This window comes from Apteryx rowi, unplaced genomic scaffold (genome assembly GCF_003343035.1).
Source record: "Apteryx rowi isolate R43461 unplaced genomic scaffold, aptRow1 scaffold_368, whole genome shotgun sequence".
In the NCBI taxonomy this organism is placed as follows: Eukaryota; Metazoa; Chordata; class Aves; order Apterygiformes; family Apterygidae; genus Apteryx; species Apteryx rowi.
The window spans coordinates 753,347-771,681 of record NW_020450174.1 but is presented as its reverse complement, the minus strand read 5'-3'; the positions used below and the strand labels follow the sequence as shown (position 1 = coordinate 771,681).

The following is an 18,335-nucleotide window of genomic DNA, read 5'->3' as shown; positions in this document are numbered from 1 at the left end:
AGCAAGTCATATGAGACGAAAGTTCCACAACATTTAGTTTTCCTACCTCATCTTCAAGGCATGTTTCTATTTCATTCAAAGAAAAAAAATTGTATTTCCTCTGTTTGTTTGCCTGTATGTGACAAGCACCAAGCAAGTTTGAGATGAAAAATGAAGGCACACCATCTGCACACTCTCTAAGGAAAACCTCCACATCATATCATCTTCACAAAAGCCTGATGAAACTAAAAAAGCCCACTTCCAACTGAAGATTCAACCAAGCTTCCCACTCCCAGATGACATGTGTGTTGCAGGCCAGCATCATCCATGGAGAGAAACGGACCTTTTGTACCAGAGGCTTCTCCAGCAGCTAGAACCTATTGCAGGACAACAGCTACAAACATACTAGCAAAGAAAAAGCTTCTACATATCTTTAAGCCCAAGGGAGTGGTAAAGCGGGTGAGATTTAAGGAAACTGAAGCTTTAAAAATACAAGGATACACGTTTTCTAAAGTAATCCTGTCACTTCCAAACCACAAAAAAATGTTAGCATCAGAACAATCGCTATGTTTTATGGCTATAAGTCTTTCAAGTGGTTATGTTTTATGGCTACAAATTTTTCAAAAGAAATATTGCTGCAATACCTGGAGGTAGCGTCTCCACATTTTGTGCTTTGTCCTCCCCTTTGTTGCCACGCACATCTTTCCTTTTTGGGTCGATATCATTTGGGTCCTCCTGAAAAAAGTACATAGTCTTTAAAATAAAATTAAATCAATTAAGGAGATTATGTTTTCAAAGCAAATGGAAATAACTAAGCCTTTGGATTTTAAGCTCATGAAGTGGTCCAAGAGAGCTAACTTCGAATTTTAAAGAGAAAGGGTGACTTATTTCCTCCATTACTTGAAAACATAAGAAATGGAAATTAAACAGGCTTCTGCATTTAATTTATGCAGCAATTCTTATTTGGAAAATCTACTTATTTATCAAGAAGAAAATGTATTAGGAAAAATAGAATAAAAGTTTTTGATCAGTAATGCTCAAATATGCAAAACAGCAAAGTTTAAACAAAGCCTAAAGAAAGCCCTAGTCCAACAAGAAATGGCCCAAATATGAAAGTCATCTGAAAAAGAGAAGTCGGGTTATCTAGCAGTTGTATCCTGAGGGGCAGTTTTCTGAACAAAATATCTGGAAGTTGCTATTTTCACATGTTCATTTTGGTGAGCTTAGTCTGTTTTTCACAGTCAACTCTATTGGATTTCTCACTCCAGTATTATTGATAATAACCATTTAGTGAGGAAAGAAAGTGTTGATAAGTTTCTTCTCCCCCTTTCCTCCCTCCAAATTCCCTTTTTTCCTGAATTCATAATTCTCACTTTCCTTTCAATAGAAAAATCACTCGTGTGTGTTCATACACTGTGCAAGTACTACTGTAACTGGAAGAAAATCTTGCCAATATACAAAGAAAGTCAAGTTCTGCAAAATTCCTCCAAGCTCTTCACTGTCCCAAATTACTTGATGATTTTAAAAGAAAAATATGTATGCTGAAAAATAAAAGCAAAACACTCATTAGACAAACAAAAAAGCTCTGCAGGAATTTTTTCCTGAAGTTCAACAAAAACCAGCAAGTGCTTCCTCATACTTCACTCCCTCCCCCTCTTAAGTCTTTACAAGAGAACTCCACCTTTCCATTAATCCTATCGGCTGAGAAGCATGTGCTCTTCAGCCTGAGTATTTCTCAGGTTCTTTCACACTAACCTTAAAAAAAATTTTTTTTTGTCATCAGCACAAACTATCGAAGGCAGAAGTTAGGTTCAGAAGTTTAATAGCTAAATGCCATTTTCAACACTTATGAATTTGAGAATTCCAGGAAACGACTGGGTACAGTCTTCAGAAACTCTGAGGCAGTCAGACTGCCAAGGCAGGAGTTAGGAACACAGGTTACTGGATGATCAACTTGCCTCCTAGAGCTCCCTGTCAGACAGGGCACAGGAACAGGAGAGTGTGAGATATTAGCCTCAAAGCTTTGTGCACTAGGTCAGGGGTTTTTGTTGGGGGTTCCCCCCATCCCCCATAAAGCCATTTGAATGATTTTTAAAATTGCATATGCAGTTAAAAACTGATGTTCTACTGTAACCACTTTAACTGTCTCCCAGTAAAGCACTTGGAAAGTACATGCACACATCCAATGCCCTTTAAAGGGGGGGGGACCCAGTAAGCTATATCCTTGAGAGAGAACTTTTGCGCAAAAGCAAAAGGAAGCACACACTAAAACCACAGAGATAAATATGCCAGACCAACTCATTTCTTTACATCTCTAACCGTAAATTGCTTCGGCATATTAATTTGGGGCAATACTCAAACAAACCAGATGGTCAAACAACATTCCTATGTCACCATCACAGGACATAGTTGCTTTTGCAGCTTGCTTTCAAGAAAACAAAATACCAGCTTCTAATCTAGCCTTACAAAGTAGCTTGCATTCGATGAGTAGTCTTCTCGGTAGAATATACCGGTGCTCACACTGACACTGAATTCATTCAAACAAAAAAGCTAAGCTTAGGGCAAGACTGAAAACAACTGAAACAGTGTTTAAGAACAGGGTGGCATTTCACATATATGAGAGGGAGATTTAATGAGTTACAAATTAAGAAGACTAATGCTAAAATACTATAAGCAATACAAGAAAAGGAGCTAACTTTTTTGAATAATTGCATTCTGAGGTGTGAAGGTTAAAGCTTAGTAGAAATTAAACTTTCTAAAGATTTGTCTGGAATACTAGGAAAACCTGACAGTTTCAGGCTGTCACCTAAAACATACTGACTGCTGTAAAAGAAGTTATTTTGCACAAGCATTTTCATCTTATTGAAAAAACAGAAAGGTGACTGGCCAAATAATATAGACACTAAACAAACACTAGATGCAGGGGAAGCATCACTAGAATAATGCATTTGTTGCCACCACCCGTGCTGTTACTTTCTCAGGCCATGAAAGATACAGCAGCATCAAAATGACCACACAACCCAAGCATAAGGCAGGTGCCGCAGGATTCGGCACAGGTTAGTTCTCCAGCTCACGTCACCTTCCCGTCACTTCCCCCTGCAGTAGCAGGTGACAGACAGAGGAGCAACACTGCAACCTCTTGACCCTGTTCGGTCCAAGTCTTACTACAATACTGTAGTAATGTCTTAGATGTACCAAATTAAAAATTCTTTCAGGTACATTTAATTTAATTATCTAAATATTTTTGCTACTCCAAAAAAAGTTCACCCGGTAAGAACAGAACTTGAAGTGATGCATGCCTACTTACCAAATTTGTTAAGGGTTAAAACATGCCTTGCAAATTACAATCACAATTCATTTTTTTGCCCACTGAAAGTTAATAAAAATGGTCATCTACATTAGCTATCCAGCTCTAATTGTGGTTTGTTCGTTTTTAAAAGTCAACAACGTGTTCCAGCAAAGAGGACAAGAGAAGTGTTTACTGCTCAGCAGGGTGACTATAATAGCTCTGAGTAGCTTAGCTACAGGAGGGGAAGGTACCTAAAAATCAAATAAATTTGTTTTTAAATAGCTGGCTAATCACTAAAGTGCAACAACCTTTTATTTCAGGAAATAGTAGACTTTCTATGCCTGAGAAAGCATAGGTTAGTTTACAAACCTTGCTATTATTGCTTTTCTTTTTCCTGCTCAACACATTTACTCCATTAAAAGTCTGCCTAGAAGACTGGATTTGAGACATGAAAGATGTAGTAGGAACTTCCAGTTTAAAAAAAAAAAAGATACCCCTCAGCTAGTTTATATAGCAAAAATTGTTCAGTCAAATGATTGGTTACACATTTAAAGCTGTGTTGACTGGCAGGGAGAAAGGGAGGATGAGGCAGTCATTAGTACAAATACAAAGCAAGATTCAAACTCACATTTCTAAAGCATTTGTACAGATCTGTAACAAGACAATCATATGCAGGGAGAAATTTAAGACAAGTGCTAATTTAGTTTGGAGAGCTGTAATTATACACAGACAAGCGTTAGTGGATAATTTCATTACCGTTAGTTGGGTCTTCCAGACTGCTTACCCTTCTGTTTTTGGTATATTTACTTGCATCTAATACTATATTCCCCACAAATTCAAAGCAATTAGTGTTTTGTCAATTATTTTGCTTAGCACAAAAAGATATTAAACTGATCCATGGCTCAAGGCATTACTCCTATATAAAAAGCACTACTTAAAACTACTACTGTTACTTCCTATTTGTGCCTTTCAAATTTTTTTCTTTTTTTAAAGGATTTAAGTTTCAAGTATCACAGATTTGACATTTAATTGCYATAAGGTTAGATCTCATTATGGGAAAACTTTCTATCCTACAGCTGACTTGTGAACAAGAGAACAACTTACCAACACATAATATCATTAGATAAATTAAGATATTACTTGACTTACAGGTGGTGGGTCAACTCAGAGTTCAAAGCCCTCATGGCTGACATCATCTTAACTGGGAGCCGAGTGTGCCTCTAACCCCAGCCTTTCCTCTCACAGGGGACCCAGACTGTAAGCACCATGCAACATCCAGGCACAGGAGATGGACAGGAGCTATGAGGGCACCGTGTGCTCCTGGGCAGCAGTTCCCTATCTCCTCCACAGAGCTGGCAGCAAGTCAGAGAAAAGCATCTCAGGGTTAACACAGAGCAGTACAGTCCGACTGATSTCGGATACATGTCAAACACGGAAGAGAGATTGTTTTGCTCATCATCATGCACAACACTTCAAAGAGGTTCATGCAAAACACTAAGAAGGGAATTTAATGAAATATTTTAAGTTCCGTTTGCTTAGGTACCATATGCTTAGACAGAATAATTGAAAAGAGTGGCAGCATGGGACTAAATGCATGCTAAGGCTTAATATCAGTTTTGGTACTTGCTTTTAAAGTGTTGGCCAATGGCCAGTCAGAGACAGATTTTCTTCTACTAATGATTTTCTAAAAGGCAAGTGAATACTGGCAACATCTTCAAAGAGTATCATTTGATCCAGCTGACTAATTTAAGGCTTTTCTGCATCATGCAGTACAGATCAGTCAAATCAGTTGATGACTTTGGAAGAGGTGCTCTTGCTGTACCAAGAGACACTCCTCTCGGCGGTTTATATGATTCTGTTCCGCTCAGGTGCTCAGGGCCAGACACATGGAAGCACTTTCATGCAACATGGCGCAGCACTCTGCATCGCAACCGTTCAGTGCCTGCGAGAACTCAGGACCCCAAACCAAGCACGACAGCTCCTTACAGGACTTAGTTACCCAATGAAAGGATTCACATAGCTGAGCACACTCAGCTGCCTAAGCCACGGATACAGCCAAAGCCCTATCTTGTCTGCTACTGCTTAATATCTGCTTCTTTTGTCAATTCAGTTTACAGTCCTAAGAATAGACATGGTATTAGATTCTTACTGAAGAGCTAAGCTGTTTCCAAAATCCTAGTCACCCCTAATCCAGAAGAATACCTTAAGCAAGACAAGAGAGTCATGCTCTAACTTGTCTGCCTGCTTTCTGACCCAATGCCCAATTGCTGCCTTCTAAGAGAAGATCTTAAGAAATATGACTCCAAGTCTCTGTTACTGTAGAAAGATGAATCCAGGTTTCCTACGTGCCAGACAAGTACTTTCGCAATTTAATCTAATTACGTTAAGGGGAATCCACGTCATCCTCCTCCAGCAAAAATGTTTTGTATGAAATGGAGACATAAAGCACGCTCAGAGAATGTCTAGAATACCGATTCTTGCAGGCAAGATAGGCAGCAAATATCCTGTAAATAAATGCTGACTGTATTTGGCTGCCAAGTTGCTCAGCATTAGGGAAACAGACATTTCCCTGTACATCAAGAAGTAAACCCTAAGTGACTAGAAACACGCTGAAAAGATATGTATGCTTTGCAATGTCTGATTACCACTGTTCAAAGTAGTGTCTGAAATTATTATTGCAAAGATAGTTTAATTTTCCTTCTACTTCCTTTACTCAGTTTAAGTAAATAGCTGTGAAAGGTAGATTCCTTTCATTATATAAGTATCTGAAACAAAAATAGAAGCTTTCAGTAAGGCTGGTGAGATAAAGAAAAACCACACACGCAAGGGAAATTATAAATGCACGAAAAATAGCAAAAAGTAATCAAGATTACAACTGGATGGCTTGACACATAGAGCCATGAAGTATTTTTGAATATACTTTCAGTGAATACATTCAAAGCATTTCTGAAATGCCTGTTATATTCTGTAGCCTCCAAACAAAATTAAACACCTTAGTGCCCTACTTCTCTGTAAAGTTTACATTTACTTAGGACTAAGCATCTATGTTAGTTCTTACAGCTACTATTTGTGCAAATATCAAAACAACTACAAAATCTGAATTGACATTTTATAAATCCAGAATGGATTAGACAAAATAGCACTTTATCTGAAGTTTCTGGTTGTTCATGCTTAAAGTATATGTGTTGTCTGAGGAAAACCCAACCTAACTTTGCGAAAGACTTGTTTGTACAGCAAATGGGATAAACTAGAAGTTCTGGTTCAACTTCATTCAAGATTTCTGGACATTATAGACTTTTTCAATTGACAATAGCCAGTGAGCAATGGAAAACCCTGAAATTAGGGCAAGAAAGCTATTCAGGAAGTTAGCTTTTAAGTATAGGCAAGCTGTTAAACAAAGATCTGCATTTAAGTATATTCTAAGGAAATAATTCAAAATAAATCTGAAGATGACCTAAGAGTAACAGCATGATTTATCTAGAAAGCCCCTGCACTGATTTCATATACTTTGGATTTGTTGAATAGCCCACAAATGCCATGCAGTTTTGAGTTCTATAGCAGTATTTTGCAACAAACAGTAAATTCCTCAGTAAACATTTGACATCATATAAGGGAACCTAGATGTATAAGAAAACTACAGTGCTCTTACAACTCAGTGGAAATTCAGGCGTCCAGCTATATAACTCCAGCTCACCTCTAATAAACCATATTTTTCTTTAATCAGAGATTTCACTTTAATCAATAAACACAAAAGTAGAAAAAAAAAAACAAAAAAACCAAACATTACCCGCTTTCCAAAACTGGCAAGCTAGTATGCCATAACAAAACTTTAGTTTCAATGGCTATTTTCACTGTACCGCTGAAGAAAAAGTGATCCTCAAAGAGGACAGTCAAAGCAGGTGCAATTTAAACAGGTCCGCTCAGCTACAGAAAGGGTGGATAAGAAAGCATCTCATCGGCAGAGGCTCCTTCTAATAGGGTCAGTCAGTCCACACCTGCCATGCCGAACAAAAGCCCTGCCAACCCCACAGGCACCCCAGCACAGCCTCCCACAGAGAGCAGTGGGAATGGCACTTGCTGTGAAGTACAGGAGGACCAGAAAGGTTATTTCAATCTCACTCCGACTCCTGAAAGAGACCATCTCTGCAGGAGGAGCAGGGGAGATGGGGCAGGCTCATGTCCCAGAAGGAACATGACTGCAATGGAGACACTGCAGAGGAACCGCTCAGAGGCTCTGCTGCCCTTTCTAAAACATTCATCAGCCCTCATGACTCATGAAGCTGCCTACATGTATAACTAGGGGCAGCAGGAAAGGAGAGAGAGGAGGAGGAGCAGTTAGGGTACTGGATTGATGAAAGGGGGAACTCTCAAGTGCACCAAGAACTTTGACAGCAGTCAGGAACCATCCCTAAAGAACACCACTACGGCAAGAGTCAGAAGCAGAAAACAAGAAGGTCTGTCTATTCAGTGACTATTTCCCATTTAATTTACCACATCTGGGCAAAGGGACCCGTTGGTCTGCACTATCAGCCACAGACTGCAGAAGTCAGACACTACAAAACATCTGCAACAGTTAGGTACATTCAAGATATCTGTAAGTCTATTATCACTCAATTCTAATTCCCCAAAGGAGAGGCTGAGGGAGACAAAAGACTTCTTTCAACAGTTCATTTCAGTTTTTATAAATAATGCTTAAAACAGTCTTCCGTTCCCAAAGGATTATGTCAGCAAAGACGCATACAGTTCCATGATTTATATGGTAAGCGCACACTCAGCAGCAATGGCATTTATATTGCTGTTTTAGTTGCACTGGATTGGAAGGGGTGGAGGAAATCAAAGAATAAATTAATCATAAATCATCATGATTCAACACTACTTGAGTGATCCAGCATCTATGATGCATATGCCAGAAAAACTTAAACAGAATAAAGAAGAGTCAGGAAGACACCACAAAACCTCTACTGTTTGCAACTTGTTAAAAGGCTTTTATTGGTACATCCACCTCCAGGGAGCTCTGCCATTATAATGTATCTCACATTAGGTAAGGAGCACTTTGAGGTACACACTTTGGCAGCAGAATTTATTTTAGCATTCCTGTCTCACACCTACTGCTTTGCTCACACTTCAAGACATCTGCAAAGAATATCTTTAAAAGTGTTACTTATCCTGGATCAGCTCCTGGAATGGGACACAGAAGAAAGTGGCCAGGCACCCCTAAAGGGTAGGGCATGGCTTGACACACATACAGTAACTGCCCACTGTGGTTCTTTCACAAGCACTGAATTCAAAGTCCATAACTCTTGCTTGAGAAATACTGTGCTTTTTCAGTTTCTCATTTGAGGACCTTCCAAACAAGATGAGAAAGCAAACGAACATCCAAGTAGTTTAATGCAAGTACAGACACTCCAATTCAGATCCCACAGATACAGTCAGCATGTTTGAGTCATTTAAAAAATTAACCCAATTAGCCTAAATCCCTGTTTAACACTCCCAGCTGATTTTACTTAAGCAGATCAGAGAGATCACATTGAACAACTATTTTGACAAGAAGAAACTAGCAGTAAAAGGACAATACAGTCTTAAACTGCTGCCAACAGTCTGCAAAGCGAGCAGGCAGCTGGCCCAGGTTTCCATCACAACAAAACTGCTTTAATGGCCAGCTGCTGCTGAAAGGGGCTGCTCACACCTCACCAGGTCTCCATCCTGAGCTGCTGGATTGTCCCCACTTCCTCCCGTTTAGACACTTGTATGTCAAATCTAACAGTTCGGGCTTTTTTTTGTTTTGTTTTGKTTTTTTTTGTTTTTTTAAATACCAGACCAGCCAGCAATTATCTGAGGCATACAATTTTTGCATTTGATGCAGCAGTAGGAGAGTGCAGCCAGGGCAGCAGGGAAAAGAGTAATGGGACCGCTCCTTTCAGTGCAAGTACAGGATTAAAAGTTTAGATACAACATTAAACCACTCACTCAAAACCCTTGCCTGCTCTTTCAAGCAGAAAAATATGCAATTACGCCAACAAGTGTTCAGGCCTAATTTAATGACATCTCTTGTTAATTCTGCAATATCAAAAACATCCAGTGAATTAGCCAGCATTCAAAGCCCTCTCCCTAATTGTCTTTGATTCCAATCCATCATTGCTTGCTCTTACCTCTAAGAATAACTTGAAAAAGAAAATATATGCTTTTCCATAGGATTAAGAGAAAAAAAAATAGAAAGCAAGAGATGTGGTGCTTTTAGTATTTATGCACACAAGAAAGTCTTATATTTCTGGAGGTCCAGGAAACTGGAGTTCTTAGTGAGAGAAAAGCAAGGGACTGAATCAATAGGTAAAATTCAGCTTATAATATCTGAATCCAATAACTGTAAATATAATTAAGTATCTCAATAGCTCACGTATTTCCAATTCTTTGTCTATATACTTCTGAAGGAAAGAGTAGGAAATCCCACAACTGCAAGTTCCAAGTGGAACAGAAGGGAAAAACGGACGGAAGAATTCTCATGCCTTTTCCACAAGTCTTAAAGTAAAGATAGCAGAAAAGAAGAGTAACAAGAGCTAAACACTTTCTGCTCAATTTTATTTTAGAAATATTCAAAAATATAAATGTAACTGAAGATCAAGAGGATATACATACATTTACCAGGAGTGCAGGTATATCTGAAACAGAATTGCTGCTGCAGTCACTTGTGCAGCTTCTACGTAAAGGAAACAATAGGAACTATTATAATAAAACAATATAGAAATCTAGGACCCAAGAGAGTCATTTGGGGTGGAGGGGGATGTCCTTTACAGGCTGTTTTGCTGGATCAGATCTGCAGGTCTATGATGCAAGGAAGCAACACTACAGTACACCACACCACACTTTCTTTCTCCTAACAGGAGGCTAACACAGGTACAGAAAAAAAAAAATGAAGAGAGGACAAGACAAGAGAATTAAGTAATAAATGGATTTCTTGGATTTTCTTGGATCTTTTCTATAGCACGTGAAAGTATTGTTTTGTTCTCTGAGGAAACAATAGGAGAGCAAGAAGTGAGACTGACTTAAAGCCTGAATCTTTTTAAGAGAAAAGACTTAGTCTTCAAATTCAGAAAAGAGCCACTGAAGAACAAGGGAACTGTTTCCTTCTACCTTTTCCATGAATGACACCTTTTGAACAGAAACAGATGGAATAAATCTCAGAATTGTGAAAAATTACTTGGGAGCTCCTCTAATTGGATAACCTTATAACAAGCTTGCATTTGACAGATTTTTGCTTCCAAGAACTCTTTGCATTTTTTCCCCTCCATCCCAACATGAGGATTTATAGACAAATCCTTGCAAGTCTGGGCACATGACAGTACATCTAGTATCAGCATTTACTGCCTTAATAAAAAGGCCAACTCCTATTAAAAAGAAAAAATTGTCCCCAGTAACTGTAAAGTTTTAATGTCCAAAATTTGATAGTACTTCCACATAGTAGATGATTTCTACTAATACATTTAATCATTAAGGGATCCACAGTATGAAATTCAGATTACCACCAATAACTTCTTTCAGTTTTGCCAGATCTAGATGTAGTCATTTCCTCTGAAGTTCTCTCGACAACTACATTAAAGCTCGATTCCATAACGTAGTAAGTGCCTATCACAAACCAGCCATGGCACGTGAAAAGGAGACCCTGGCATCAACAGGAAGAAACACTGATTACCAGAGATCGTATCAGACATCTATACTTCCTTCAAGTTCTTTTTGCCAAATTTTAGTACTAAGACTTGCATCAGGAGTAGTAACACAGATCTTCACATTTCTGTTCAACACAGAACAGAACTGCACAATTCAATGGCTACAGCACGATACTTTTGAAAGACACCATTCTGCAATAACTCACCTATTAGCAACAAAACAACAAACAAACAAAAACACAACCATTTGTTTTCTACTAAAAACAACACCCAAACTGATCTGACGCTCTGACAAGAAACAGCAAAGCGTTCTATTAGTGAAACAAACCACCCCAACCCAAAATTTAGAGACAGGAGGGCACACATTTCACATTACCACTATACAGTCTACTCCTAGCACACAGTGGTGCTTTTCTACTCAGCTGTAGGTCATTAGTTTGTCCTTCCTTTCTGAAAAAGCACATTTATTACAACTGCCATTTGTTCACAAACTTGTGCAAATACAGATACTGAAGCACAGGGTAAAGCAGCAGCTTTACATAGCTAAATTTAATACCAACTGTATAAAAGGAGCCTTTTAGAATTAAGTCTGATGTGCAGCATGCCTTCCAAATTTGCACTGTGTATCAAGCAGACTGCTATCTGTGAGGGCTGGGAGAACATAATTTCCAATGCAACACCAAGCTAACGAGCCACAAACTCATTTCTGAAGAGCGCTATGACTAAACAGGGAAAATTTTTAGAACCGAGCCATTTGCTGAACTATTCCAATAATTCTGTGCACTTAAAAGCAGCAAGCTGGAAGGCAGTCCCACACTACCCAGGCATGCTGAAATTAATCTCATTCTGAAACGAGGTGGGAAACCTCCTCTTGAATGTTAAGGCCCAGCAAGAAGAGGATGAGAGCTCAAGTTGTGGCCTATTCATCTGCATCCCCTCCGAGGAGAGGTCACCAACTGTGCACTGTTCACTGGAATCGAAAACAAACACCACAAAGAAGCCCGACAATAGAAACAGACCTAAGAGGGGGAAAAAACTGAACTAAAGACTGATCCAAGCATGAGGGATAAACCAGGTGCAGTGTAGAAAGCTTTTGTACTGCTATCAAACCCATCAACAGTCTTGGGGTCTTGGAGTTTTGCAACTCAAAAGACTTCAACAGAAAAGACAACTCAAACGTAGATTCCACTCTGAGGCTGCCTTATAGTTGCTTGTGAACTACTAAAACAAAACTTTTCAAAGTTTAAATTTAATCCCTTCTGCTGTATTTTATGAGCTAGCATTTTCTAGAATTGGTTTCCCCAAATGAGCTTTTTACTACCAACTTGGAAATGGAATAGTAGCCTTAATGTTCAAAAATGCCAAAAGCTGGAGTAAAAGCCAGGAGCTGTTTCTGAAGTCATGAACGGCATATAAAAGGTAACAGCAAAAAGTCACTTCTGTTATCTACTCTTTCCACAATATATATTACCCCACTATTTTCAATAGTGAGCTGCCTGCCTCTCCTCACAAGATCTGCAAGTTAAATATAACCAGACATCATCCCAAAGTAAGCTAGAAAATAAGAAAAGAATTTCAGGAAAAGGAGTCCTCAACTTCATGTATATATCCAGAAGCACTCTTTCAGGTCAGCAGTCAGAAATAAACTCAAATCACAGACTGACTTTTTGTGGCAGAAAAATGGGGGCAGACAGAAAGAAAGAGCTTCCAACAGTGCAAATGAAACTGTAATAAGCAAAGTTGAGATGCATAATCCCAAAGGAAAAAGAAAAAAAAAAAGCCATACATATACCTACACACACACCCTCCATAAGAGGAAGCAAAAGAGTTTCACAAAATTAAATTTCAATATAACATCACCAACTTTCTAGAACAAAGCCACAGTAGCCTTCTCAAAATTAGCATTTTTTTTTCTCTAATGCATATGACAATGTATTTTCAGGAAGCTCAAAACTTTAAGTTCTCCTGAAGGCTAATTAGGCTAAAAACAACCAGGGGGCAAGGTCTACAACATATTCAAGACAGACAGAATATACACCTATAAGATACAACATGGCACCAAATAATGATGAACAAATTAGCTCCAGTAAAAATATGGCCATTAGTTTGATGCTTGTACTTCATAAACCAAAAAGATCAATACACTGCTGCAGCTATACTGCTGTGAATATGAAATTACTCAATGTGAAAATGCTAACTTGCTACATTGGTGGCCTACCTAGCATAGATACAGTCAGGTAAACAATACAAATCACTGTTTAAAATATATGTATATATCTATATTTATAGTGCACAACTCCTATCCATAAAGAGCTCATGTTTACATGCATAGGATATTACTTCACCTATTTCTCGTCATTCTTCAGCCTATTTTTCTGTAACAGTCAAAACACTAGGACAATTGACAGAATGAAGTAGGTGATGTGTTGGGGAAGGAGCAAAGATTATTTTAGTATTGGCTATCCCACAGAATGCTCAGTAGAATATGAGATTTGAGGCAGCTACATTTTCTTTCCTYGTGTCAGTCTGAAATAATGGGTTTTATTTATGCCCTCATACACTGCTGATGCAGTCCTCAGTTTTGCTCAGCAGTGATTCTTCTTCACACCTGGTATCTTACTCATCTACTCTTTTTCCATTGTTATCCAACTATAACATCATCCCTATGGGATAGCAACCTTCTTTCTGGCTAAAATAGTGATTGCCGTCTTTTGAGCAGTCTCTCACTCCATTATATGAAGCATCACTGTGTCAGCTACATTTATCAAAGACATCTCATCACAAAAAAAGAAAAATAAACACCCTGTAGTAGTTTAAAAACACTGCATAGTTCAGATTGTTGTGACTGTTTTCCACTTTTATGGATTGAGACTGTTTTAATCTCATTCTTTTTATAGAGAACCTCATTTTTACATAGAATTTTAAGCAGACTTATCCTCTGCAAACACATAAAGCAGATTCCCAGCCCCAACAGGCCAGACAACGGGGGAAAGGGGATGAAGGAAACAAGGAGTGAGGTGAGACGCCATATATTAGTATCAAGACAGCTGCATCATTTGCCTTTTTTCCTTGTCTTCCTCATTCTTCTTTCAAATCAGCTCTAACTCCTCATCACAACGATGCGCTAGAAGTGTCTACTTTTATCAGTTGGTCCTTTCACTTCAAGGCTGAAGGATAAGGTTTGCAATCAACAGGTTATTTGTAGACATTCAGTATCCCAAGCCTCAAAGCTTGATCCTCTGGGACAAACCAAAATGAACTTTTCTAGATAATTAAGTCCTAGAACAGTTTGTTGCATCTGAAATAATTAGAGGCAAGGATAAGAAACAAAAATTATTCATCAACGTCAGAGGAAGTAAAAATCACCCAAGTCAGAAGTTCTCAAATATTTCCCTTTCTTCTTAACAGCTTGTTTGTTTTGAATAAACCAGGTACAGTTGACTTTGGCTTCAATTTTTAGGCCAGTCATGAGAGCCATAAAAATTAGAGCCATCAGGTTAAAACAAAACCCCCAAACAACCAACAACAAAAAAGACACCCCACCACCATGCACACAGCATACTTTTACCTCATTTTCTTTGGATTTTGGAACAAAAGGACCAAAATATTGGGCCCTAGCATACAAAATGAAGTGGAGAGTCAGAGTGGCAGTACTTAGCATAACCATCCTCCTCATTTGCACAGACTAACAATTCAAGAGCAATTTCTAGACTAACAAGTAAATCTGACCTGTCAAAATTCCTGAAGTTGTGACGCATATAACCACATTAATAGTTGAGTTGCAGCCTAAATGCAACTTTACCACAGTTCTTGCTTAAGGCTTCTGTTAAAGTAGGAGAGATAACAGAATTATACAAGCAACAGTATTTATAAGGCCACCAGAAACTAGGCTTCATAATCTTAGCTCACAAGGAGTTTAAAAACACCTCAGCTCACAATATTTCATTTCAACCATTCCTTCAGTAGAGACATAATCTAGTCTGCCCTCATTTACTATATTGTCTAGTTTCAAAGAACTTGACATAAAGATAACTTGAAAATATGTGAAATTTATTTTGAATTGACCAACAGATTCAAAAGTTGATGGAGGAAGAGGAATAAGGAAGCAAGTCCAYCAAAGGAATTTTATTGGAAGGAAGGGGAGAAGGTAGAACAGTCTAAAAAAAATTACTCAAATGCACACAGATGCAAAAGACTCCTAAAGAACAAGCAAAGAAGCTTCAGAGCCACCGAGCAACATTTCAAAGCAAGTATTTCTTTGACATTTAATTCTCAGTACTGAATATTTATTTTTTAGATAAGAGCAGCTTTAAAATGTTTATTATTGGAAAACACAGACCACTTGAAAATCCATTTATCATCTTGCACCTACTTGCAGGAAAAACTGGATAAGGAACAGGTGACCTAATCTATATCACTGTCTCTAAAACATGTGCAGTTTTGCTGATGGATATTATTCATATGTTGAGATCAAAGCTGGAAAATGAAGTGCTACAGAAAATTCTGAAAGAAAGCTAAAATGCCCTAAATTTATAGAAGTGCTTAAAAAAAAAAAAAAAAAAGTGTGTGTGTGCGCGCAGGGGAAAGGGTTGGCAAGCAGCAGTTAGTATGGCCTATATGACCACAAAGATTAACTCTTCTAGCTACTGAATGCTGCTTTCCAAAAGCTAGGTACCTGGTACTCTCTTCAGCCCCCAGCAGTATTGCTTGGTGGCTCCGCTCTTCTTATGGATGAATCCTTAAAACTAGAGTTGGTTTCCTTGATCCTCAAACTGACTGTGTACCACTCAAGCAAGCTGCAGCACAAACAGAAGCAAATTATAGTGGTGTTTTTTTACATCACTCTTGAAAGCATCCAGCTCTACTTCTTGCACACAGTAACATTAAAAAGTGTTCTGAGCTTGTATTTCACAAGGCCTTCCCTATCCCTTGTTCCAAACTTTTTTGACCGCTCACACTACAAAAAGGAGTTGCTTACTGCCAGCAGTAGCTGCACCTGAAAACGCTACACATTATAAGAAGGGAAGGCCAAATTTGGTTCTAAAACAGTGACAAGCACTATTTACTTTTATTTTCTACTACTGCACTCAAGCCATGCACACAGCCATAACCAATTTTATGATTTCTTGTGCTTATGACCCCTTTACCATCAACATAAGGCAAAACACTAAAAAAAGCCATCAGCCACAAAGCCAGTGCTAACCATCTGTTGTGATGGCACACGTCTAAAAACGATGCTGAGATTACACAAAGGTACTCCCTAACCTTCTCACACAAGGGAAAAAGGTCCCCAACTGCAGTAACTGGAACACATCTTTAGCCTCCTTCAATGAGCACAAGAAAGTTTAAGTTTTGGTGGAATACCCTTTCCACAACACCACTGTTGGGTTTATTGCTGTATCAGCTGCTTTCACTAGTACCACGGGAGCTCTCTTTCAGGTGGAGTTACTGCAAATGACAGCCGGCACATTCCTAAAGACGACAGATGCTAGTTGTCTTGGACACAAGCAGGAACTTTTAGAACTGTAGGATCGTATTTAAGTAGATGAAAGTCAGTAGAATATTGAATATTTGTTACCATTCATGACTTACAACAGAAGCGATAGGTTTTTTGTTTAGGAAAGCCTTCTCTGTAAGCCAATTATTCTTTAATCAGGCTATTAGTTTAAATGCTTTTCAGATACAGTCACGAGAATGACTTACTCAATGCGTGAAGAAAAGGGACAGGTTTGAGAATAATCTTGGCTCCTTGTCTGGTCACGGTAAGCCTGAAGCAGTGTACACAGAAAGGTTTATTGATCAGTTTTGGACACAGGGAAAAATTGCATTTATGAAATCAACTTCAGACAGAGATAAACTTAGAGTTATTTGTACGCTGCAGAGTTTACATTACACTTTAATAAGAGACGTTGATTTTGTCTTAAGCACCGTTTTATTCCAGTGACTAAGAACCACTGATGCCAGCAGTACTACATAGAAACAAAATAACTTCATTTCTAGATTTTCAAATATCTTCTTGCACTGCTTTTCAGTAATGTTTTAATTAATGGTAGATTTATGGACTAATGAAATACCCTTGACACCACAACAGTGAAGAACAGAGTAGATTTTTTGAGCCTAGGATAGAAAGTCTTATAACAATTATTCAAGACTTGCCCAGTGAATTTAGTATTCAGAAATGGTTCACCAGCAGCCACACTTTCTAAGCCTTATGAATAGCAAGCAGCACCTTGTACTTCTTGGTGTCCTTTTATGCATTTATGCACCTACATCTATATCTTCTCACATTAAACACTTTCGAGTTGATAAAGAAGTGCATTTTTCTACTCCTTTTTAATTTAGATTTCTTAGCCCAGGTCTCCAACATGTTAATAGGTTTTTACTACCATCTTACACTCTACTAGGTTTCTGCAATTAATTTTTTTTTTTTGATTTATTTTAGATCTAGGATGAGTCACTCCTCACAGAACAGTTAACACTAGCAGAGGATAAAAATAGGCCAGGCAAGATTCTGCTCCCACAAGAGTTTTCATTTCACACATCTCTTTTTGGTAGCCCTCCTCCCCACCAAAGAAGAATACATGGTATCCCTCAAACACCTTACATACCTGAGAGCAACTTCTAGAGATAATTTTGACTTGAAATAAGAAGTAAGCAAAAAGAACCTTATATTGAAGGCTACCTCTGCCATAACAAGGAGTGTGAGCATATGGGAGGGGGAAGGGAAGGTGGACGGACAGAAAAAAAACAAGACAGAAAATGATCTGGAGAACATAACCTATCAGCTCACAGATGCAATATCAAAAGAGCTCTCTTCCAAACTAAACATAATGCTTTCTACTTTTTAAACCAGGTTAGTCCTTTGTGTCCAAGTTATTTGTCCAGTTTAAATTCCAGAAAAGTCTGATGAGAGCAGAAATAAAGGAATTTTTTTTCAGAATAAGGCAGAACTTGCAGAACCGCCTGAAGCAGAGCCAAGAGATTTTTCAGAAGAAAGGGGCTCATCTGGAACCCTGGGGGAGGGGTAGTGTGTCATCATTCAGGATCTTGATATCAACTCTGATGTAAGGAAACTTTCTGTAGGAAGTAGGAGAATAAAAAGATACTGTGTTTACTTGTAAAACCAGAACACTCATATCTAAGGGCAGAAAGGGAAGTTGGGTACTCAGGTTTGATTATGAAAGAAAATGGTGTCTGACTTTGGAGGGGAAAAAGCGTCTTGGAATTATTTCTACAGTAAACTCATGGATGCCAGCAGAGATCATACGGAATGGTTCATCAAAATGAAAAGAAACCTGAAGCTCTGTGCCAGCAGAAATAAGCTTTCAAATAAAAAGAGAGACTGCTCTGAAGTCCAAAATGAATCTTAATCAAGAGTATCTATAAACCAGATGGTATAGCAGTAT

The 18,335-nt window shown here is 38.4% G+C and overlaps 1 protein-coding gene across 1 annotated transcript in view; it reads right to left on the bottom strand.

Moving 5' to 3' along the window:
- Positions 1–2,386, bottom strand: part of GALNT2 (polypeptide N-acetylgalactosaminyltransferase 2) — a 51,965-nt gene extending 49,579 nt beyond the window's left edge. Inside the window, exons 1-2 of the mRNA XM_026073389.1 lie at positions 2,345–2,386; positions 624–714 (exon numbers count right to left, since the gene is read on the bottom strand). Of these exons, the coding sequence (XP_025929174.1) occupies positions 624–714; positions 2,345–2,386 (133 nt within the window). The remainder of the gene's footprint in view (positions 1–623; positions 715–2,344) is intronic.
- Between the last annotated feature and the right edge of the window lie 15,949 nt (positions 2,387–18,335).